This window comes from Thalassophryne amazonica, chromosome 2, assembly GCF_902500255.1.
Source record: "Thalassophryne amazonica chromosome 2, fThaAma1.1, whole genome shotgun sequence".
NCBI classification, from domain to species: domain Eukaryota; kingdom Metazoa; phylum Chordata; class Actinopteri; order Batrachoidiformes; family Batrachoididae; genus Thalassophryne; species Thalassophryne amazonica.
Window position 1 is genome coordinate 97,000,068 of NC_047104.1, and position 26,010 is coordinate 97,026,077.

At 39.9% G+C, this 26,010-nt stretch overlaps 1 protein-coding gene across 2 annotated transcripts in view; it reads left to right on the plus strand.

The window, feature by feature from the left end:
• ap1g1 (adaptor related protein complex 1 subunit gamma 1) overlaps positions 1 to 26,010 on the plus strand; it is an 85,582-nt gene that overhangs the window by 29,257 nt on the left and 30,315 nt on the right. The window contains exons 2-7 of one of the 2 annotated variants that reach the window (XM_034190219.1): positions 11,274 to 11,477; positions 11,617 to 11,741; positions 13,481 to 13,622; positions 17,559 to 17,655; positions 18,589 to 18,665; positions 20,238 to 20,246. In XM_034190219.1, coding sequence (XP_034046110.1) covers positions 11,274 to 11,477; positions 11,617 to 11,741; positions 13,481 to 13,622; positions 17,559 to 17,655; positions 18,589 to 18,665; positions 20,238 to 20,246 — 654 coding nt within the window. The remainder of the gene's footprint in view (positions 1 to 11,273; positions 11,478 to 11,616; positions 11,742 to 13,480; positions 13,623 to 17,558; positions 17,656 to 18,588; positions 18,666 to 20,237; positions 20,247 to 26,010) is intronic. The other variant, XM_034190227.1, reaches the window with a different exon arrangement.

Consider the following 26,010-nt stretch of genomic DNA (forward strand, 5'->3'; position numbering starts at 1 on the left):
TCATGGATACTCATAGAATAATCTATGTACTATTTTAAAACTATATGTCACGGACTCTACACACGTAGAGTCCGTGACACGATGCTACCTATAGCCTTCATCATAACAGGTATAGGACCTAATTATTTATTCCATTCAACTTATATCCTCTAATTATCCTAACATAGGACAATAAAACTACCTAAGTTACATTCACCATGCTATTATTTTTAAATATAGGTATGTCACGGACTCTACAGGATTTTCTGAACATCTGAGACCATGCAGTGCGATCATTGCCAAAAACAAAATGTTGCTCTTGCCACATTAAATCTTTTTGTTTATTTATTTATTTTTTTTTAGACACCCTTGAGACTTCAAATAACATTATTTAAAGACCAAAGGGTGACTTTTTGTTTTCGTTCAGCATTTCTATTCAATATTGTCTTGAAAATGAAATTTTACAACGTGTAACTCATTTCTCTAAAACTATGTAGCTGTCTCTCGGATCACCCGAAATTGATGAAATGTTCTGAAAACAGAAAACAGATATTCGTTTATATCATAGAAAAACATTTACATAAAAGACTACCACACATTTATTGTTATACAATAAAACATGCATCAATTTTAAAGTGACACAGAATGCCTAATTTCATTTAAAAATGCACCACGTTTCTGGTCATAACTTGTTAAATATTAGGATTAATCAAACCATTTTTTCGGAAACATGAAGTTTTTTTTCATATGCAGATGCTGAAAGCAAAAGCACATCTTCATGACATATGATTTAGTGTTTCTGATATGATAACATCTGTATTTTGTATCTATAGCCTTTATTGTGACTGACCCGTATGGCTTTGAGAGGGGTTAAGAAGCAGATTTGCCACTTCTGAAAAGCAGCAAAGCAATGAACCAACAAAACAGTGGATTGGAGCACTGCTTTGTTGGTTCATTGCTTCAAAGCGAAGCTGTTATATAAGCGGTTGATTACAGACCCACTGCAGGGTTTGCAATCAATGTAGAGAAATTATCATTTTCCCAACAAACACTCTCAAAAACAATGGCCGCTCTGAAGAACCGATGAGGGAATTGTCAAGTCTTGATCACATTATTAACCTCTGGATACCGAAACTTGGCACTGAAAAATGAGGCATGTTTTGATACTCTGTACTACCAAAGCGTTCCGGTTGGTGCCACAAAAGAACCGACGTTCGGTACTCGGCCCTACATTTGACGCGGATCTGCGTCATACAACTCCAGAGGGTTACTGTGTTTTTTTTCCATCTCATTACTCCACGAAAAAAAATCTTGGTGAGAACCCTGCTTCATGGCCCGGACAGGATGCATGGACATCTTGATCCTTTGAAAGTGCTCTGATTAAAAATTCAGTTTGATCTATAATGTTAGGGTATCAGTTAAAGCTTACAAACCCATGATGTAACGCCACTCTTGAAGTCAAGCTTAACCCTCTGGAGTCCGAGGGCATTTTTTGGACAGTTCACTCGCCTGGCATAAATGTTTTATTATTGCTGTTAACAAGGTTGGGTAGGATTACGTTGAAAGAATACATGTGGATTATATGTATGTATGTACATACATTTGGATTACTTGTAATTTGATTACTTTTGGATTACATTTGAAAGTAATCCTACCCAATCCTGGCTGTTAACAGCTCTCCCTGCATCCCACAATCAAGTTTTATGTCTCTTTTTTCAGGACAACCTGTGCTTTCGAAATATATATGTTTTTGTTGTGTTTTATAAGTGTAATAAGTTTACAGTCAAGAATAGGCAAGGAAACAATAAAGAGAAAAATAATTTTCTACACATTTATTCAAAACACACAGCAAACTATAATAAACAACTGTTTTGACACTTTATAAAGGTAATTTGAAGTCTTGTGTGAAAGCCTGTACAACAAAAAGGGTCAAACAGTAAACACAAATGCACATTTTGAACAATATATACAAAATGGTCTATGCATTTTGTTATTTTGATATGGTAAGCAGTGCTTTACGCAGAGAAAGCAACAGAGTTATCCAGTAACATTCACATGCAAACTAGTGGAGCAATCCTGATAGTTACACACTCTTTGTTTGAGCATGTGAGATTGTCATCAGAGGCTCTTCGTCTGCTCACTTTCGCTGTGCGTAATGGCGCACTGAGTATGTGCTAATAGTATGTACTCATTGGAGCACCCAGGGGGCTATTCAAACAGGCCAACTAGTAACATATCACTCCTGAAAACGATCTTTGGCTTTTCACGTGAAGTAAATCTGCCCTACGATTGGATTTTGGAAAACCATGTGACGGTGAACCAATTCCGATTGGACACTCACATTGCGCACGTCATCACATTGCCAACCATCACTGAATACTGGTGGTTGGCTCTCACTGCGGTATTGTATCACTTCCTGTTCCGGAGCACAGCGGTGTTTTGCTGTATCTGTTAGCTGTTTAATCTGCACAGTTAGATTGATCTAGTTACCTAGATAACGATTTGTTTCACAGTGTAATCTTCACATGCCTTAACTAAAGCACTCCCTCTGCTGAATCACCTCTAAATTATTTACACATTATTCACTTTGTGTGTTTTTAGGAATCCTCTAGCTTAGCGCAACTACTAGCTCTTAGCCGGTTTAGCATGGCGGCTTCTCCTGTCTCTCCTGCACTTTTCTGCTCTGGGTGTGACATGTTTAGTTATTCCTCGGCCTCCTTTAGCAGTAATGGTACTTGTAATAAGTGTAGCTTATTCGTAGCTTTGGAGGCCAGGCTGGGCGAATTGGAGACTCGGCTCCGCACTGTGGAAAATTCTACAGCTAGCCAGGCCCCTGTAGTCGGTGCGGACCAAGGTAGCTTAGCCGCCGTTAGTTTCCCTCTGGCAGATCCCGAGCAGCCGGGAAAGCAGGCCGACTGGGTGACTGTGAGGAGGAAGCGTAGTCCTAAACAGAAGCCCAGTGTACACCACCAACCCGTTCACATTTCTAACCGTTTTTCCCCACTCGACGACACACCCGCCGAGGATCAAACTCTGGTTATTGGCGACTCTGTTTTGAGAAATGTGAAGTTAGCGACACCAGCAACCATAGTCAGTTGTCTTCCGGGGGGCCAGAGCAGGCGACATTGAAGGAAATTTGAAACTGCTGGCTAAGGCTAAGCGTAAATTTGGTAAGATTGTATTTCACGTCGGCAGTAATGACACCCGGTTACGCCAATCGGAGGTCAATAAAATTAACATTGAATCGGTGTGTAACTGTTGGGGAAAGTGTAGTGACACGGACCCACAACAGGGGGCGCAAATGCACGGACAATGAAAGAGTCAAATATGAACACTTTACTGTTGTGAATGAGCACAACACAGAGGAATGTGAAATTTAACAGACAGTCAAACACAAGGGTGACGTGTGGGCAGTCTCGAGGATAGAAGACGTCTGTCCTGAGATGAACCGGAACCACACGATTTCCTCCGCCACCGAACCCGGAGAATACTGGAGCCGCCAAGTCCCGAGTCCCCAGGTGGCCACCGTCTTCGAAGGTCAGATCTGGTACTGCTGGCAGGGAGCAGAGACAATAAGATATGGGTGTGTGCACACCCAGTAGCAACAACGGTGGGAATGCCACCTCCACCTCTAACACACACTCGTGCAGCTCCTGTCTACCCACTTATCTGGTAGAGGTGTGCAGCGGAGCCGTTGCTGGACACACCGAGCGCCGGTCACACAGACACGGAACACCACAGGAAAGCGGCTGCAAAAAAGAGTTCAGACTGATACACAGTTCCCTTTCAAGGCTGAGAATACTACCTGAACGGTTTGACGATATCTCGGCGATGAGGTGGAGATGACGTCCGGATTTTATGGAGTGAGATGATGAAGCATGAATGAGTGACAGCTGTCAGGAGATAATGAGTGACAGCTGTCACCCCCGGCTGTGTCCGTGGCGGCAGCGCCCTCTCGTGCCTGAAGCCCGCACTTCAGGCAGGGCGCCCTCTGGTGGTGGACCAGCAGTACCTCCTCTTCTGGCGGCCCACACAACAGTAACTTTGCAAAAACAATGTCGGACTCTGTAGTTTTCTCTGGGCCCCTCCCCAATCGGACCGGGAGTGACATGTTTAGCTACATGTTCTCCTTGAATTGCTGGCTGTCTGAGTGGTGTCCAAAAAATGAGGTGGGCTTCATAGATAATTGGCAAAGTTTCTGGGGAAAACCTGGTCTTGTTAGGAGAGACGGCATCCATCCCACTTTGGATGGAGCAGCTCTCATTTCTAGAAATCTGGCCAATTTTCTTAAATCCTCCAAACCATGACTATCCAGGGTTGGGACCAGGAAGCAGAGTTGTAGTCTTACACACCTCTCTGCAGCTTCTCTCCCCCTGCCATCCCCTCATTACCCCATCCCCATAGAGACGGTGCCTGCTCCCAGACCACCAATAACCAGCAAAAATCTATTTAAGCATAAAAATTCAAAAAGAAAAAATAATATAGCACCTTCAACTGCACCACAGACTAAAACAGTTAAATGTGGTCTATTAAACATTAGGTCTCTCTCTTCTAAGTCCCTGTTAGTAAATGATATAATAATTGATCAACATATTGATTTATTCTGCCTTACAGAAACCTGGTTACAGCAGGATGAATATGTTAGTTTAAATGAGTCAACACCCCCGAGTCACACTAACTGCCAGAATGCTCGTAGCACGGGCCGAGGCGGAGGATAAGCAGCAATCTTCCATTCCAGCTTATTAATTAATCAAAAACCCACACAGAGCTTTAATTCATTTGAAAGCTTGACTCTTAGTCTTGTCCATCCAAATTGGAAGTCCCAAAAACCAGTTTTATTTGTTATTATCTATCGTCCACCTGGTCGTTACTGTGAGTTTCTCTGTGAATTTTCAGACCTTTTGGCTGACTTAGTGCTTAGCTCAGATAAGATAATTATAGTGGGCGATTTTAACATCCACACAGATGCTGAGAATGACAGCCTCAACACTGCATTTAATCTATTATTAGACTCAATTGGCTTTGCTCAAAATGTAAATGAGTCCACCCACCACTTTAATCATATCTTAGATCTTGTTCTGACTTATGGTATGGAAATAGAAGACTTAACAGTATTCCCTGAAAACTCCCTTCTGTCTGATCATTTCTTAATAACATTTACATTTACTCTGATGGACTACCCAGCAGTGGGGAATAAGTTTCATTACACTAGAAGTCTTTCAGAAAGCGCTGTAACTAGGTTTAAGGATATGATTCCTTCTTTATGTTCTCTAATGTCATATACCAACACAGTGCAGAGTAGCTACCTAAACTCTGTGAGATAGAGTATCTCGTCAATAGTTTTACATCCTCATTAAAGACAACTTTGGATGCTGTAGCTCCTCTGAAAAAGAGAGCTTTAAATCAGGAGTGCCTGACTCCTTGGTATAACTCACAAACTCGCAGCTTAAAGCAGATAACCCATAAGTTGGAGAGGAAATGGCGTCTCACTAATTTAGAAGATCTTCACTTAGCCTGGAAAAAGTCTGTTGCTCTATAAAAAAGCCCTCCGTAAAGCTAGGACATCTTACTGCTCATCACTAATTGAAGAAAATAAGAACCCCAGGTTTCTTTTCAGCACTGTAGCCAGGCTGACAAAGAGTCAGAGCTCTATTGAGCCGAGTATTCCTTTAACTTTAACTAGTAATGACTTCATGACTTTCTTTGCTAATAAAATTTTAACTATTAGAAAAAAAATTACTCATAACCATCCCAAAGACATATCGTTATCTTTGGCTGCTTTCAGTGATGCCGGTATTTGGTTAGACTCTTTCTCTCAGATTGTTCTGTCTGAGTTATTTTCATTAGTTACTTCAGCCAAACCATCAACATGTCTTAGACCCCATTCCTACCAGGCTGCTCAAGGAAGCCCTACCATTATTTAATGCTTTGATCTTAAATATGATCAATCTATCTTTATTAGTTGGCTATGTACCACAGGCTTTTAAGGTGGCAGTAATTAAACCATTACTTAAAAAGCCATCACTTGACCCAGCTATCTTAGCTAATTATAGGCCAATCTCCAACCTTCCTTTTCTCTCAAAAATTCTTGAAAGGGTAGTTGTAAAACAGCTAACTGATCATCTGCAGAGGAATGGTCTATTTGAAGAGTTTCAGTCAGGTTTTAGAATTCATCATAGTACAGAAACAGCATTAGTGAAGGTTACAAATGATCTTATGGCCTCAGACAGTGGACACACCTCTGTGCTTGTTCTGTTAGACCTCAGTGCTGCTTTTGATACTGTTGAATATAAAATGTTATTACAGAGATTAGAGCATGCCATAGGTATTAAAGGCACTGCGCTGCAGTGGTTTGAATCATATTTATCTAATAGATTACAATTTGTTCATGTAAATGGGGAATCGTCTTCACAGACTAAGTTAATTATGGAATTCCACAAGGTTCTGTGCTAGGACAAATTTTATTCACTTTATACATGCTTCCCTTAGGCAGTATTATTAGACGGCATTGCTTAAATTTTCATTGTTACGCAGATGATACCCAGATTTATCTATCCATGAAGCCAGAGGACACACACCAATTAGCTAAACTGCAGGATTGTCTTACAGACATAAAGACATGGATGACCTCTAATTTCCTGCTTTTAAACTCAGATAAAACTGAAGTTATTGTACTTGGCCCCACAAATCTTAGAAACATGGTGTCTAACCAGATCCTTACTCTGGATGGCATTACCCTGACCTCTAGTAATACTGTGAGAAATCTTGGAGTCATTTTTGATCAGGATGTCATTCAAAGCGCATATTAAACAAATATGTAGGACTGCTTTTTTGCATTTACGCAATATCTCTGAAATTAGAAAGGTCTTGTCTCAGAGTGATGCTGAAAAACTAATTCATGCATTTATTTCCTCTAGGCTGGACTATTGTAATTCATTATTATCAGGTTGTCCTAAAAGTTCCCTGAAAAGCCTTCAGTTAATTCAAAATGCTGCAGCTAGAGTACTAATGGGGACTAGAAGGAGAGAGCATATCTCACCCATATTGGCCTCTCTTCATTGGCTTCCTGTTAATTCTAGAATAGAATTTAAAATTCTTCTTCTTACTTATAAGGTTTTGAATAATCAGGTTCCATCTTATCTTAGGGACCTCATAGTACCATATCACCCCAATAGAGCGCTTCGCTCTCAGACTGCAGGCTTACTTGTAGTTCCTAGGGTTTGTAAGAGTAGAATGGGAGGCAGAGCCTTCAGCTCTCAGGCTCCTCTCCTGTGGAACCAGCTCCCAGTTCAGATCAGGGAGACAGACACCCTCTCTACTTTTAAGATTAGGCTTAAAACTTTCCTTTTTGCTAAAGCTTATAGTTAGGGCTGGATCAGGTGACCCTAAACCATCCCTTAGTTATGCTGCTATAGACTTAGACTGCTGGGGGGTTCCCATGATGCACTGAGTGTTTCTTTCTCTTTTTGCTCTGTATGCACCACTCTGCATTTAATCATTAGTGATTGATCTCTGCTCCCCTCCACAGCATGTCTTTTTCCTGGTTCTCTCCCTCAGCCCCAACCAGTCCCAGCAGGAGACTGCCCCTCCCTGAGCCTGGTTCTGCTGGAGGTTTTTTCCTGTTAAAAGGGAGTTTTTCCTTCCCACTGTCGTCAAGTGCTTGCTCACAGGGGGTCGTTTTGACCGTTGGGGTTTTTACGTAATTATTGTATGGCCTTGCCTTACAATATAAAGCGCCTTGGGGCAACTGTTTGTTGTGATTTGGCGCTATATAAATAAAATTGATTGATTGAAAATTGATTGATTTATCACACAGCTTCCATGAGGAGTACAAAGTACATGGCTCGAAAGTCCACGAAGTTAACTTTTCAGCAAAAAAAAGTATGTTTTTATCTCATATCATTAAAAAGTTATTTATAATTTAGTAAAGCTTGGTCTTCGCCGTCCTATACGACGGTGTCAGCCCCAGAGGGTTAAAGGGGAACAGAAACGCCTACCGATTATTTATATCATGAATAAACACAAAAAATTAGTTCTTTTGATAAGAATCACTAAAGACCATAAAACATCTACAGAAAACTTTGTTTTAGCTGTGGTCTGAGAGGCTTTGACGTCGACTGGCTGCTACCATTTGTGCAGGTCAGGCCGGTGGCGTCACTGGATGGGGTGAAGATGAAACTCGTTCTGAGATTCTCTGTCAGAGACACCAACAAAGTTTATATATGACTACCAGAGTCCGCACTCCCAATGCTGCCCACCAAACGCGAACGTCCCTTCATGGACAGCGACATGACACCTCCTAACCAGGCAAAATTTTGACTAAGTTCCCAGATGTTAATTCATTTTCGATGGGGATTCGTGACTGAACACACTCAGAAAAACACTTGCAAAATACGTGTTAAAATGCTATTCTGACCTAGATATCGAGCCGGTAAAATTATTAAATCATGTCAGGAAAGTACCCCAATTCTAATGAAGTTGGAATGTTGTGTAAAATGTAAATAAAAACAGAATACAATGATTTGCAAATCCGGTTCAACCTATATTCAATTGAATACATCACAAAAACAAGATGTTTAATGTTCAAACTGATAAACTTTATTGTTTCTGTGCAAATATTTGCTCATTTTGAAATGGATGCCTGCAACACGTTTCAAACAAGCTTGGACAGTGGTATGTTTACCACTGTTACATCACCTTCCCTTCTAATAACACTCAATAAGCGTTTTGGAGCTGAGGACAGTAATTATTGAAGCTTTGTAGGTGGAATTCTTTCCCATTCTTGCTTGATGTACCACTTCAGTTTCTTCAACAGTCCGGGGTTTCCGTTGTCGTATTTTGTGCTTCATAATTTGCCGCACATTTTCAATGAGTGACAGGTCTGGACTACAGGCAGGCCAGTCTAGTGCCCGCACTCTTTTTCTACGAAGCCACGCTGTTGTAACGTGCAGAATGTGGCTCGGCATTGTCTTGCTGAAATAAGCAGGGACATCCCTGAAAAAGACATTGCTTGGATGGCAGCATGTGTTGCTCCAACACTCGGATGTACCTTTCAGCATTTTTGGTGCCATCACAGATGTGTAAGTTGCCCATGCCATGGGCACTAACACACCCCTATACAATCACAGATGCTGCTTTTTGAACTTTGCGCTGGTAACAATCTGGGTTGTCGGTTCCCTCCTCTTTTGTCCAGAGGACACGATGTCCATGATTTCCCAAAACAATTTGAAATGTGGACACATCAGACCACAGCACAGTTTTCCACTTTGCATCTGTCCATTTCAAATGAGCTCAGGTCCAGAGAAGGCGGCCGTGTTTGTGGATGTTGTTGATGTATGGCTTTCACTTTGCATGGTAGAGTTTTAACTTGCACTTTTAGATGTAGCAATGAACTGTGCTAACAGACAATGGTTTTCTGAAGTGTTTCTGAGCCCACGCGGTAAGATCCTTTAAACAATAATGCCAGTTTTTAATGCAGTACCACCTGAGCGATCGAAGGTCACGGGCATTAAATGTTTGTTTCCGGCCTTGTCGCTTACTTGTAGAAAGTTCTCCAGATTCTCTGAATCTTCTGATTATAGTATGAACTGTAGGTGATGGAATCCCTAAATTCTTTGCAATTGAACGTTGAGAAACATTGTTCCTTAAACTGTTGGACTATTTTTTTCACACAGTTGTTCACAAAGTGGGGATCCTCACCCCATCTTTGCTTGTGAACGGCTGAGCCTTTTGGAGATGCTCCTTTTACACCCAATCATGACGCTCACCTGTTTCCAATTAGGTGTTCTTTGAGCATTCATCAACTTTCCCAGTTCTTTGTTGCCCGTTGCCCATTGCAGTGACCCTTTTTATGGTGCCTTTTGACGCCTCCCGACTTATTGTCATACCAATTCAGTGTTTGGACCAGATTATTATTGCAATATACTTGTCTGAACCCAGCCAACTCATTAGGTCCCTTTGGGCTTGATTATTATTTTTTTTTTTCACGTCTTTACAAGTTTTGGATCTTTCCCGGTGTCAGGAGCTCAGCCAGAGTCTTGACATTTTGCTGAAATGATGATGGGATGTGGCTTCTGTTTTTCGTGTTTCCCAAACTTGAAAGATTTAACCATTTTTAAGTTGTGTTTTTTTTTTTTTTTTTTTTTTTTTAGATTGGTGGACTGGGTCACTGCGTGAATCTTCCCCCCCCTTTCTGTGCAATTCAGCAGATGCATTTCAGCTGGAGCTTGTACATGCAAGCCTCGCAGTCCCTTTTTTAAATTTGTTGTTGTTGTTATTTTATTTAAGTTACTTTGTTTGTGAAGCATTGTGTGTTGCCCAAAAAAGCAAAAATTAAAAAGTGAAACACTCAGTGCGAGTTTGAGCAAAACACAAGAAAGAGTGGACTTCTTCCAGAGACTGTTGCCATTGTGGCCCGGAACGGAGCTGTGACTCGCCTGGTGTGAGGGGAGTAGGGCTGAAATGATTAGTCGAGTAGCTCGAATAATTTGATTCCAAAAAAAAATATATATATATATGAAATGGATGGAGCGTGAGATCGATAGACGGATCGGTGCAGCATCTGCAGTGATGCGGTCGCTGTATCGGACTGTCGTGGTGAAGAGAGAGCTGAGTAGGGGGGCAGAGCTCTCGATTTACTGATCGATCTATGTTCCGATCCTCAGCTATGGTCATGAGATTTGGCTCATGACCGAAAGAACGAGTTTGCAAGTACAAGCGGCTGAGATGAGTTTCCTCCGCAGGGTGGCTGGGCGCTCCCTTAGAGATAGGGTGAGGAGCTTGGTCACTCGGGAGGAGCTTGGAGTCGAGCCGCTGCTCCTCCACGTCGAAAGGAGTCAGTTGACGTGGCTCGGGCATCTTTTCCGGATGCCCCCTGGACGCCTCACCGGAGAGGTGTTCCGGGCATGTCCCATCGGGTGGAGGCCCCGTGGAAGACCCAGGACACGCTGGAGGGACTACATCTCTCGGCTGGCTTGGGAACGCCTTGGGGTTCCCCCGGAGGAGCTGGGGGAGGTGTGTGGATCGGGACGTCTGGGCGGCTTTGCTTGAGCTGCTGCCCCCGCGACCCGACTCCGGTGTGTGTGTGTGTGTATGTATATGTGTGTGTGTATGTATGTATATATATATATATATGTATATATATATATGTATATGTATATAAAATCCTGGAACCAAAAAATTTAATATTAAATTGGTATAGTCTGGTTTGGGAAGCTTGTTTCAGGAATTGGCCAGTTTGTGCCATCACATAGATAATTCATGCTAAGCTTTCTGTTTTGTTTATTCTTTTCTAGGCAATGCCAGCTCCGATCAGACTTCGGGAGCTGATCCGGACCATCCGGACAGCACGGACCCAAGCAGAGGAGCGAGAGATGATTCAGAAGGAGTGTGCAGCTATACGCTCATCATTTAGAGAGGAAGACAATACTTACCGTTGCAGAAATGTAGCAAAGCTGCTTTATATGCACATGTTGGGTTACCCAGCACACTTTGGGCAGGTATGTATGGTGGGAGTAAAATTCATTGAGAAATTTTAAAGTTCTTGAACCTTGATCTTACGAGATTCAGTGGCCTTTATTATCATACTTGTCATGTCCCTGATACAGAACAGTTGTGAACTAAGGGTTTGTTTTCCAGCTGGAATGCTTGAAGTTGATTGCATCCCAGAAGTTCACTGACAAACGAATAGGTTACTTGGGAGCTATGCTGCTGTTGGATGAGAGGCAGGATGTCCACCTATTAATGACAAATTGCATCAAAAAGTGAGTACGCTCTTGCTACGGTTAGGGCAGTCACAATTATTACAATATTCGCCAATCGCGATTATTTTTCATATTCGCGAATATTTTTCATAATCATGATTACTGTGAATTATTTATTTTATCAACAAAGTTGCATAAAACGACTTGGAATCTGACGTCATCGTGCAGCAGCAGCCGCACGCAGCCTCGCTGTCACTCACTCTGTTTCCTCTCGTCTTGGTCGGATGGTTAGCGAGGCTCGGATAATAACATGGAGCGTGAGGAGGTTCTGGTTCCAAAGCCACGCACTGCTGTGAATGCATTTTGGTTTTGTCGGGCTGGCTTGACTAGTCACGACTACGTTGACTATTGAAATCGCTTACAACTATTTAGTAGTCGACAAGTCCTTTATTTTATTTAAATCTTTGATTTTTCTCTTAATTCATAATTTTAGGCAGTGAGCCGTCCTGCAGTCATTTGGACGTTCAAATTTTGAATAAGACGGCCAATTAAAACAGCAGCTGTTCAAAAGCATTTAAAATGCGCAGTTTACCGCAGGAGCTGTGTGTGTGTGCGCGCGATTCCTGAACGGAGGCATGAGACCTTACGTTCTGCTGTGAAGCATCACGTGAGACAGCGAGCGCGAAGCAGAGAGAGAAGATTTTAACCCGAGTGAACATGTATGTAAAAAAACAAAACCAAACCGTGGAGCTGCCTTTACACACTGTACTTTCTCTACCGGTGGGGTTCTGACGGCACCGTCCTGTTCACACCATGTGCACGTCGTATACTGAATTTATTACATCATGAGATGAAATAAACGGTCAAATATCCTTAAAAACATCCTTAAAAAAAAGAATATAAAATGAACTGAGCAAAAATTAAAGAAAAGCTGTGCAATGATGTTCAGAGGCACAGATCACAAAAAGCTTAACAGCTGTTATTTTCCAAAGGTATGTATTTGTTCACTCTTGAGCTTAATGTAGTGTTCAAGCTCAAAACGTGACTGATGGGGAAAAAAAGGTTGACTTCATCACACTAAAATGAACTGGAGTCAGAATAAACATACAAGCTGCTGATTTCTGTTATTTTTCAAAGTTATTAAGCTGTAGCTATATGTTTTAATTATTTCAAAGTGAGTTACCTCTTATTGTACTCTGATTTATTTATACAAAAAAAAAATATGGGAAGTCAAATCAGCCTGCATTGTTCTGTTAAGTTTACGTATATCAGTTTTCCTGCACGTCCAGGTATTTTTTCCTTCTTTATAAGAGTTTGATGTTTGCGTTTGCTCCACAAAGTTTTAAAACACAATAAAATGTTCACACTTTTCTTTATAGCAGTTAGAAATGCAACAGAAACCAAATCAGAAAAAGTTGGGACTATATGTAAAAAGAAGATAAAAATAAAAATATTGCACTATTCCCGGTTTCTCCACTCAGAGAAGCCAAACGTTCTTCCAGAGTTATGTAATCATACCGCGATAGTAGAATATAAAGAAGGGAAAAAAGAAAAAAATAGACAATATAATCGTCAATCGCAGTTATTTGCCTGACAATTAATCGTCTCCAGAAATTCCTAATCGTGACAGCCTTAGCTACGGTAGTAAAAGCTATTAGATTTGACACATCTATCGAATTTTATCACAGCCTGATTGTCCTCACCTGTAGTTTTTATTTTTCCTTTTTGCAAAGTTTCTTCATACCTTACACACAAAGTTGTATTTTTAGTGAGTCCTTAATCTCTCTTCTCACACCCAGTGACCTGAATCACAGCACACAATACGTGCAGGGCTTGGCCTTGTGCACTTTGGGTTGCATGGGCTCCTCAGAAATGTGTCGTGATCTTGCTGGTGAGGTGGAGAAGCTGCTCAAAACATCGAATTCCTACCTGAGGAAAAAGGTAAGGTTCCTATTTAACTTTGTTCCCTTATGAAAAGTGATTTCCCTCCAAAGTATGTTTTCGTTATTGTCCTTGAAATATATTGTATTACTAATGGTTGAAGAAGAAAATGATTATTTACATCTTTGCATACACTTAAGGTGAAGCTCTGTTTACATACACTTTGGGTAAAAACTTTTAAATTTTACTTTCTGCAACTCTACAAAGTTAATGTTACCAAATAGTTCATTTGCTAATTCAATTAGAAGGTCTGTGTCATTTAAGTTTTCATTCAAGACTACTGATTAAAGGTGTACTTCCTCTGAGTTTCTTAAGATTTCAGTCATAAAAAGAATTTTCTTTGGCACCACTATAATTTTTTCCTTCGCATTTAAATAAGGGATTCATAATATTACCAATATGGTAAAAATCCAAACTGTCTGTAAAAAAATTAATAGCCTCTGCCTCTGAAGGGAAGAATTTCAATCAATCAGATGGACATTACCTACATTTGGTAGTGACGTCAGATCACGTGGGGACTTCCCCCAACTTGCGCGAGGGATACTGGGAACCACACAGCGACAGCCAATTTGAGACCAAGATCACAGAAAATGCTCCAGAAGAGCTTATTTCTCTGTAAATCTAATGTCTTTCTCATATATTTTGTAAAAGTTAGAAAGAAATAATAAACTTCTAAATTTCTGAAAAGGATGTTTTTTGAAACCAGATAACGCCTCTGAAGTGATTTACAGGACAGCTTATGGATGTTAGCATGCACACCCCGGGAACGAGCATCATGCAAGTGCGTCGGGTCAGAGGTAATCTCAAAATCTCACACATGCTCACACGAGCTTCTTCCAGTCAAAGTCTTTAGAAGAAAAAGGCAATATTTGTTACGGAATTCCCCTCAACACAATAAATATATCTTCTTCATTCAAGTGAGGCATGCGTTGCTCTAAAATCCATTATTTTCAGTGAGAAGCACGTGCAAATGCCGCATCGCAGTGCGACGCACAAAAACAGAGCTTGCATGATGCTCTGCCGGGAGTGCACACTACCTCTTGACGTTAGTCAAAGTTCAACTCAACTTCGCACATTCAATAGAACCAATTCATCAGGCCAAAACACAGAACACGACAGAGTGCAGAAATGTGTCAGAGAAGCATCAGAACTACTAATTTACACAGCAGTTTTCAAAAGAAAATCCTTAGAATCTTTTTTTTTAACCTCAAGATTCATTTTGGATTACTGTACATTTTGAAATTAAATGTTTCTAACATTAGAAAACGTGTAATTAATATATTAAAGTTAAAAAAAAAAACATTTTTACAAATCTTTGGTCATTTGTAAATTAAATCCATGACCTATCTGTTGATGTTCCAGATGAGAAGATTTCTTGATTAACATGATAATGAACCTTGGACATTTATTTTTAGACAATTAAAATTGCATGAAAAGTAACATGTACATTTTTAAGTCCTGTAGATTCATTTATACATATCTGGCATTCTTACCAGGAAAAAAAGACACCATAAATAAATATAAATATTTATTATAAACACAAAAGGAGATGATGTAACAATGACTGCAGTGTGTCTGTTAAAGATTAATGTATATTTTCTACAGCTACATTTCATTTACTCTTGGTTATTGCCAGCACATGTAGTCATGTGACATAAACCTTTAGTCATTTCAACATTTAATTACGTCTTCATTGACTGTGATTGCTTTTAATACAACCCCTGGCAAAAATTATGGAATCACCGGCCTCGGAGGATGTTCATTCAGTTGTTTAATTTTGTAGAAAAAAAGCAGATCACAGACATGACACAAAACTAAAGTCATTTCAAATGGCAACTTTCTGGCTTTAAGAAACACTATAAGAAATCAGGGAAAAAAATTGTGGCAGTCAGTAACGGTTACTTTTTTAGACCAAGCAGAGGGAAAAAAAAATATGGAATCACTCAATTCTGAGGAAGAAATTATGGAATCATGAAAAACAAAAGAATGCTCCAACACATCACTTGTATTTTGTTACACCACCTCTGGCTTTTATAACAGCTTGCAGTCTCTGAGGCATGGATTTAATGAGTGACAAACAGTACTCTTCATCAATCTGGCTCCAGCTTTCTCTGATTGCTTTTGCCAGAGCAGCTTTGCAGGTTGGAACCTTGTCATGGACCATTTTCTTCAACTTCCACCAAAGATTTTCAATTGGATTAAGATCCGGACTATTTGCAGGCCATGACATTGACCCAATGTGTCTTTTTGCAAGGAATGTTTTCACAGTTTTTGCTCTATGGCAAGATGCATTATCATCTTGAAAAATGATTTCATCATCCCCAAACATCCTTTCAATTGATGGGATAAGAAAAGTGTCCAAAATATCAACGTAAACTTGTGCATTTATTAATGATGTAATGATAGCCATCTCCCCAGTGCCTTTACCTGACATGCAGCCCCATATCATCAATGACTGTGGAAATTTACATGTTCTCTTCAGGCAGTCATCTTTAAAAATCTCATTGGAACAGCACCAAACAAAAGTTCCAGCATCATCACCTTGCCCAATGCAGATTCGAGATTCATCACTGAATATGACTTTCATCCAGTCATCCACAGTCCACGATTGCTTTTCCTTAGCCCATTGTAACCTTGTTTTTTTCTGTTTAGGTGTTAATGATGGCTTTCGTTTAGCTTTTCTGTATGTAAATCCCATTTCCTTTAGGCAGTTCCTTACAGTTCGGTCACAGACGTTGACTCCAGTTTCCTCCCATTCGTTCCTCATTTGTTTTGTTGTGCATTTTTGATTTTTGAGACATATTGCTTTAAGTTTTCTGTCTTGATGCTTTGATGTCTTCCTTGGTCTACCAGTATGTTTGCCTTTAACAACCTTCCCATGTTGTTTGTATTTGGTCCAGAGTTTAGACATAGCTAACTGTGAACAACCAACATCTTTTGTAACATTGTGTGATGATTTTCCCTCTTTTAGTGTTTCTTAAAGCCAGAAAGTTGCCATTTGAAATGACTTAAGTTTTGTGTCATGTCTGTGATCTGCTTTTTTTCTACAAAATTAAACAACTGAATGAACATCCTCCGAGGCCGGTGATTCCATAATTATTCCAGGGGTTGTATTATAATCAGGACAGAGTAATTACTAAAAAATGAATTTGACTATTCTAGTGATTGTGAATGCTTTGAAATTGTGCACAACAGGGGCAGGGCTTCTTCTACCTGTGTAAGTGTCTTTTTGACTGAACTTTAACTTCATGGACATTTTTAATGACAAATACCCCCCTCGCCCACAAATTGTGGGGAAAATACAAGATTTTATTCAGCTTATGTACTTGTACAAATAGCGGGAAATTTGTTTGTGTTAGAAAAAAAATGGATTTTAGCTAACATCTCCTCAGTGTTGTCAAATTAAACTCAGTAACAAGGAACACTGACAGCATGCGTTTCCCAGTGAAAGTGTTTGCTGGGATGCTGGAATTAAACATTTTATTGTGAAATGGTGCAAGCAACATGAACTATCTGATGTTGTTTAACTTTGCTACCAGTAACATCAGCGAGTCACGCCATTTTGGAAGTACGAATGTTACAGTGCCAATCAAAATAAAGGTTTCCAAATAAAGGTTTTGAAAATTAATTTCCAAAATTTTCACAATAAAGGATGCACATCATCGTGCCATGCACAAGCCATATCCGAAAGCCGAAGGCTATCTGACAGAGAGATACGTGAGCCACTACTCACACACAGGCACTTCTTGCTTTATAGATGGATGTAATTGTCATGCACATCAGTACACAAGTATTAACAGGAACACTCCAGAAAAAAAATCATTGCTGATTGATTAACAATATTATTTGATGTTTTGTTTTTGTACATTCCTGTTTCTTTTTTTCCATTCATTTCTGTTATTTTTGCCTTCATTATATGTAAACATTTATTTACAGGCAGCCCTTTGTGCAGTTCATGTCATCAGGAAAGTTCCAGAACTTATGGAAATGTTCCTTCCAGCCACAAAAAACCTGCTGAGTGAGAAGAACCATGGTAAGTATAAACAGTCAGTGAAGATGGTGTTGTTGTAATTGTATGAAGATTTAATCTGTTTTTCTCCCAGTCACCATGCCTTGATCTGAACAGTTGCTAATGGGTTATGATTTTTTTTTTTTTTTTTTTTAAGGGTGTCCTTTATAGAGGAGAGTGGCATGAATCTGTCATGAACTCTGGTTTGTGTGTCCTATACAAGAGGCAGATAATATTGCCCTGTTTGGATGTAGTTAGTTTCTTGTGGACTGTATAATGTAAATATTATGGGTTTTTCAGTGTTTTTATAATCTCACTCTAATGCACCATATGAGTTATTCTTGGAGACTGAGTACTCCTATGTCAGTAAAGATACTGCTGCGTTTTACCTTCAGTTTAAAAAAATAAAGACGAAAGAGGCTTTATTATTATGCACATTTAAATTTTTCTTTTGTAGATTAAATACGTTTTGAGCTTATTTTAGGTTACAAGTTCAGCGTGATCTTATAATGGCATTTATTTGTTGGAAAAATTCACTGTTTCAGTGGCCAGGTTTCAGCAGATGTGGAATATCAGTGCAAATGTTTGTCATGTATGTATGTATTTATTTTATTGAGGGGGGTGTGTGTGTGTGTGTGTGTGTGTGTGTGTGTGTGTGTGTGTGTGTGTGTGTGTGTGTGTGTGTGTGTGTGGTTAGTTTTTTTAATTCTTCTTGTTTTTGTCTTCTTAAATTCCATAGAAGAGCTTGTGGAGTACCCAGCACTTTAATGACTCACTTTGTGTATGTTTAACTTTTAATTTCTCAGCGATTTGCATCGTGATTCTGTGAGTCATTGTATATCAAGAGTTTTGTGGTTGTTTTTTTTTTTATGTTCTCCAAGACATTACTCTATTTATCTCCCAGACCCACACTGACGACAACACCAACAAAACCTCTCTGTCCTGTGTGTCTTTCAGGTGTTCTCCATACATCTGTTGTACTCCTCACTGAGATGTGTGAAAGAAGTCCTGACATGCTGGCACACTTCAGAAAGGTACAAAATAATGTTATCTAAAGGACTCCAAAGTATATTTTAAGCATTCATCTTAAGGTCACACCACATTTCATTCTCCCTTTACATACACATTTCCTTCTGGCTTAGTTGGAAAGATGTGTTAAACTTTGAGGACTCTTGTTTCGCTATGGATGACATCAAAATTGTTTGTCTTTATCTCATATCGCTGTCTTGTTTTCCTGTATTTCAACTACTGCAGTACTTCTCCTGGGACGTATTCCAGAGATTGTTTACTAAAAAAAAATACCCTGAGATGAGGGAATGAAACAGATGAAACTCAAACTCTTGGTCAGTTCTTACAGCATCCAGTTGCACTGCGATGCAAACCTTTAGAGCTCTACAGTTTTTAAAATAAGAATTGTGCAGCATGTCTGTGTCACGGACCGACGTTGGACAGAAAGAAGATGGCAAGAAAGACTGTTTGAAAAAGTCTGATGAGGAGAAGAATCCGTGGAATATTCGCTGGCTTCATGAACACAGATGAAATGGGAAAAGTGAACTCTGCCATCAGGAAACACGGTAAGAATTTTTCTCTTTCTGGAAAATAAACATTGTGCTGTTCAAACAGGATTTTAGACAAGATTATGTGACTTTTTTCATTAATCTAGACTTTCTTTCATTAGAAAAAAGACTGGCTTTGAATGAATTTACATGAATTTACACTAGAATATAAATGAGTTTTTATTAATATATACTTTTTTCATGGGAAAAAGACACTGTGGCATTGAGTGGATTTACAGGAATTTAAACAAGAATATTTATAACTATCTTTTTTACTATAATGTATGTTTTTGATATTTTACCATGATTTTCAAAATATTCTACAAGCTTTACCTGTGGTTATTGAAATGCTTTAACAGTCTTTTTAGTCTTCATGAATTTCATGTAGTTTAATTGTTTTGACATAATGCATAATTTGGTTTACAAATAAAAGGAAAATCATTCCAGGTCCTTCTTCCATGTCATATTCTGTTATTTCAACATGATTATTGACTGTTCAAATGAAAGGTTGAACACAGGGTCATGATGCTGAAAATGTATTATTAGATAAAAAATTTATTTGGTTTCTGGGATCCCATGGGGCCCGAAATCCCAGCTCCTGGGGGCCTATGCCCCCTAGACCCCTTGGAAATTTTCCTCGGATTTCGCAGTTTTCATTTCACAGCCCTGGTTAGAGTCCCAGCTCCACGGGAGAATTTGCCAATGGACAAAATATTTAAATGCTTAACTAATCCTTTTGCTCTATCCGTCAGAGTGTGACTTGGCTTTGCAACATATACAAAGTTGATTGCTGCTCCAGAATGTAAGGCTCAAGAGTTTCCCCTCTCAGAGTACATAAACTCAGTTCAAGGTATGGTCAGAATACTTTCTGGAATACGTCCCTGCCTAGATTAAACAAAACTGTAATAAAAACACCACCTCTCATGCTCATGTTCTAAACTTTTTTTTTTTTTTTATCTCTAAAAGTGAATGATTTCCAATTTCCCCTCCCTAACATCTACCTCATTTTTTCTGTCATTTGTCTTTGTTACAATTCCTGCATTGTGTTAGAATGAGAAGGTAAGAGTACATTCTGATCTCATAGCTGGTGCATGCTATATCAAATAATCACTCCTCACAGTCACCTCGAACAGATTTGTCCTTGAGTATTATCATTTGTTGTGTTTTGATATCTTTTATTTAAAGAGTAATCATTACTATGTCAATGTCCTGATTATTATATGATAATTTTATGCTTCATTTGTCAGATGCATTTCTCACTATTGTTTTCAGTGTCATTTTCCTAACATGTAATTCATATGATCACTGTTGATTTAAAGGCAGATAAGTGGGTGTGATTTCACATTACCATAGGTGTAGTCACCTGCACGGTGTTATTTTATTTTCAGCAAAAGTTAAGATTCACCATTGTTCAGCAAACATTGTTAGGATGGTGTAATAAGATTGGTGACAGGGTTTTCGATCTCCCCCCCCGTCAAAAAAAACAACATGAATATTCCTTGTACTGGTGGAGCTGTTATGGAAAACTGAGACAACTCAGGAAAGGGAGGCAGTTATTATCCCAAGCTGTTTTCAGCAAGGGTAGAGGGCTGCTTACCTGGACTGCAGATGTTATCAGTTAGTGAAAGGAACATTTTGAGGATCTCCACCCAAGTGAAATTCCCTCCTCAGAGGATGCAGGGCTGAATGGCTTGGGTGGATCTGGTGCCAGTAGTCAAAGAATTTCGCATTGGCAAGTTTCTGGGAGTGGATAAAATTCGACCTGACATGCTGAAGTCTCTGGGTGTTGTGCTGTTGTGGCTGACTTGCTTATGCAGTGTTGCATGGAAATCAGTGACAGTATCTCTGGGTTGGCAAACCAGGGTGGTGGTTCCTATATTTTTAAAGGAATCTCACTTCTCAGCCTCCCTGGGAAAGCCTGTGCTAGGATGCTGGAGACGAGACTAAAACCAGTAGCCAAGTTTTGAATTCAGGAGGACCAATGTAGGTTCTGCCCAGGTCATGTAACAGTAGATCAGCGTTTTGCCCTTGCGCAGATATTGCAGAGGGCTTGAAAAAGTCCTAAACCAGGTACCCAGGGTGTCTTGTGGGAGGTGCTATGAGAGTATGGAGTACCAGGTCCACTGCCATGTGTGATCCAGTCTCTATACAACCAAAGTAAGAACTGTGTCTGTACATTTCATCAGACCCATTTGTAGTGGTTGTTGGACTCCTTGACTCCAGTCCTGCTTGGGATTTTCATGGGCATCATTGGAGGGGTGTCCAGTTTGTTGTCTTCATCAGACAGTGACCTCCAGTGAACAGTGGGCAGGTTTGAGACAGAGTGTAAAGTGACTGGGATGGTGATAAGCAACTCCATATTTGAGAACATGGTCCTCTGTCAGAAAAGGGTGGATTCTCCTCTCTGCATTATGGTAGAGTTACTGCCCCAAGTGGAGGAGTTAAAGTATCTCGGGGCCTGTGGAAGTAAGAGAGCATGAAATTAATAGACTGATTGGTGGTGCATCTGAGGTTGTGTGGATGCTGTACTAGACTGTCGTGATGAAAAAAGAGCTCACCCGAAAGGTGACGCTCTTGATTTCTCTGCTGCTGTTCAGCAGTTATCCACTTCCTTTGAAGTTCCTGTCTGTGACATACAAGAGCTTGTCTCCTGGTTGTATTTGTCATGTCAAACCATTTTGGATTTGGTGGCTCCATTTAAGACTCGGCGACCCATGGCTAATTTTGAATCGTGGTTAAATGACAGAACTCGTGAAGCCGTGAAGAAATGTCCTCGAGCTGAGTGGAAGTGGAAAAAGGGCAGACTACAAGTATCTTCTCAAACTTAGAAAAACTGTTGGCACTGTTAATCAGACCACAGTAAAGGAAGCAAGAAGGGAATATCTTGTGAATATTTTTTCCTCTCATGGCCACAACCCACATGTATTGTAGAAGATCATTGACTCTGTACTAGATACTGCTAGATACTGCACAGAATGTATGTTTGGACGCCTCCCCTGATACATGCAACACGTTTGCCCGTTTTTTACGGAAAAAGTGGATAAGGGCTTCTATCTTAGTTCCTATGTCTGACCCCTCACCCTTGGTTTCTTGTCCTGTCACTTTTACTCAGTTTGAACCTGTGGCACATCAAATCTGGTTCTTTTAATGATCCTGTCTCCCCAAGATTCTTAAAGAAATTTTGTGAGGCATCGGGCAGCCGGTGCTGGCAATTTTAAATCGTAGTTTGTCCTCCGGGGTGGTTCCGGCAAAATTCAAAAATGCAGTGGTCCAGCCTTTGCAGAAAAAAAAGTCTTGATCACTCTGTTATGGCCAATTACAGGCCCATTTCTAAACTGCCTTTCTTGTCTAAAGTCTTAGAAAAAAATGGTTTATTGTCAACTAAGCAATTTTTTGAATGAAAATGGGATTTTGGAAGAATTTCAGCCATTTCCTAGCACAGAGTCTGCATTACTTAAGGTTTTTAACGGCATTTTTCTTGCATGTGATGCAGGTAACTCTGTTATTGTGGTTTTGCTGGATCTAACAGCTGCCTTTGACACAGTTGACCACAGTATTTTATTATCCCGGCTACATCGCTTGGTGGGCATTGGTGGTACCGTGCTTGAATGGTTCCGGTCCTATCTGACAGACAGGTCATTTTCTGTGTATGTCGATGGCTTTGAATCTTTTGTAGTCCCTTTGGCATATGGTGTCCCACAGGGCTCTATTTTGGGGCCTCTATTTTTTTTAATTTACTGCCTCTGGGGACTATTCTCAGAAGACATGGGATCTTATTTCACTGCTATGCAGATGATTGCCACATTTATTTGCCGGTGGCTCAGAGGGATGGTCAGTCTTTAAAATGGCTCCTGGCGTGTTTAGAAGATATTAAAGCCTGGCTTGCCCTGAATTTTCTACGTTTTAATGAAAAGAAAACAGGTGGCGAGTTTTGGACCTAGTACGCTTTGTGAGTACTCCTCTGTTGTTTTGGGACCCCTGGAGGCATATTTTAAACCAGGTATTCTTAAACTTGGTTTTAAGATGGATTGCGATCTCAAATTTGACAGTCAAATTACAGCAGTTGCGAAATCTGCTTTTTATCACTTGCGGAGTTTGACAACATTGACCATTTTTAAAGTTTGTTTAAAAACCTATTTTTATTCCTTGGCTTTTGGCACAAATGAGGCTTAGTTTGATAATGTTTTAAGTTGCATTTTACTAGTTCTTATTTTCATTTTATTGTATGTTAACTTGTCTCGTGTTTTGATTGTACAGCACTTTGTGTCAGCGCTGGCTGTCTTAAGGTGCTTTATAAATAAAGCTGGTATAGTATGCCAGTCGATTTACCCTCTTATTCTCACCTATGGTCATGGGCTTTGGGTAGTGACCAAAAGAACAGGATCACGGATACAAGCAACAGAAATGAGGTTCTTCTGTCTGTTATCTGGCTTTACAGGACTGGCTTCAGGGACAGAGTGAGAAATTGAATATCTACGAGGTGCTCTGAGTAGAGCCAGCTGAGGTGGTTCAGACATTCTGTAAAGATGCCCCCTCGTTGTCTCCCTAGGGAACTATTGCAGGCATGTCAACTAGGGAGGAGGCCCCAGAGAATACTCAGGACACACTGAAGACACCCAGGGCACCTGAAGGGCTCTCAGACCACGAGAAACATACTTCTCTGGTTTGATGAGACAATGATTGAACTCTTTGGCGTAAATGCCAGGCATCATGTTTGGAGGAAACCAGGCAATGGTTGTGCACCGACGCTCCCAATCCAAACCTGATGGAGCTTGAGAGGTGTTGCAAAGAGGAATGGGCAAAACTGCTCAAAGATAGTTGCGCCAAGCTTGTGGCATCATATTCAAGAAGACTTGAGCCTGTAATTGCTGCCAAAGGTGCATCAACAAAGTATTGAGAGAAGGGTGTGAATACATGTGATTTCTTAGTTTTTTATTTTTAATAAATTTGCAAAAATTCTAAAAATTCTTTTTTCACGTTGTCATTATGAGGTGTTGTGAGAATGATTTTTTTGTGGGGGGGGGGGGGGGGGGGGTGATAAATTTACTCCATTTTGGAATAGGCTGTAACATAACAAAATGTAGAAAATGTGAAACACTGTGAATACTTTCCGGATGCACTGTAAATGACTTTGGGCATGCTTTGAAAGTTCATGCATTCATTGGTCAAAGGCGGCACTCTGTTACCAGTTTTGCTTTCATTGTCAAAGAGCAGCAGCTTTAAGTTAGTCACTATGCTGATAGCCATTGTTTAATTAAATTAACCAGTGGAGAACCCCCCCCCCCACACACACACACACACACACACACACACACACACACACACACACGTGCGCACACACAAACACAGAAGCCCAAACTGTCCTGTAAAATAATGTTCATAAACAGAGGATTCCGTGTGTGTGACGTGAATACCTTTTGTCAGCGCGTCATGTGAGTTTATTTGCAGCACTTTGACAAAGTGGACAGCAGCGTGACACTGTTCAGCAGTTATATGACTGTATTACTCTAGCAACTGATACAGATAAGGGGCAAACGAGCATTGCCACATAGAGGCATTGATCAGGTCACTTACTTTGTCATGTAGACATTCTGTCAGTTTGGTCAAATATGCAATAAGTCCGATTTTTCTGGCAGTCTGAGTAAAGCCTTTGTCTTGCCTGTGTAGTATCCCATAGTGTGTGACACCTACTGAGTTGGCAGTGGAGGTGCCCACCTTCATGTGAGCATCGGCTAACAAGTTAAGCTGGCAACTGAGGGTACAGCCATAATGCCCACTGTGTGGGCAAATATGTAATAAAATACATGAGAGAAATGTTACACACACACACACACACCCCATGTATAATAAAGCAAGAGAGAATGATGGATAGCAGTGTTTGAATTCATAATACTTAAGTCACAATGAAGGTGTGGAGAGAAGGGGGGGGGGGGCGTAGATATGTCATTAAATTTCATATTTTAAAGTCAGTGCAGGGTTATTGCTTATTATGCAAATGAAACTTGCTCACTGCCATACCCATAGTCAAATGAGAGTACCAGTATCATGTCTGCTGAGACAATCCTAAATGTAGTTAGTCTCTCTCTCTCTCTCTCTCTCTCATGAAGTACTGGAAACTGGCTGGCCTTTGTCAAAACTGAAAAAAAAATATGTCACCCCATACCCACAAAGTCTTTTTGCATGTTCTGTGTAATTGTAGATTGTTGGTCACCAGTGTAATATTGAGTGCCCATGAATCTACTAGATAAATATGTGAAAATAATGCAGTCTGTTCATCTAATTCTGGATATGAGGGGAGTCTTGCTACTAAAATGTTTAAGTGGAGTTTTCTTTTTTTTATTCAGAAATTTAAAAAAAAAATGTTTAAAAGTGGCATGTAAAGGTTTGGGAACTCTGGTGTTTTTACACTTTATAATTTTTTTTTACTTTTTTTTTTTTTTTTATCATGAGTTAAAAATTTGGGCCCCTCCAGATTTAATTTTCTAACGAGTGAAGATATCGCTACAATATATAACAATATATCTCTAAATTATATAAATTCATTTTTACAGCCAGTTTTTGTGAGTTAAATTAAGGGATGGAAACTGCTTTTCCAGATGGCACATTGTCATAATAAACTACTTGGAAATGTAACTCATTCTACACCCTGATTTGATGTCTTAAAATATTTTAAGTAATTTTTTTTTGGGGGGGGGGGACTTACAAGGATTACAAGCTTTTATTGCTATTTTATTTTCACTGTATATTCATTTACTATTGACACTGATCTGTAATCTAAATGTTGAATCTGTTTCTGTTGTCAAATTGACTATCTTCTAAAGTC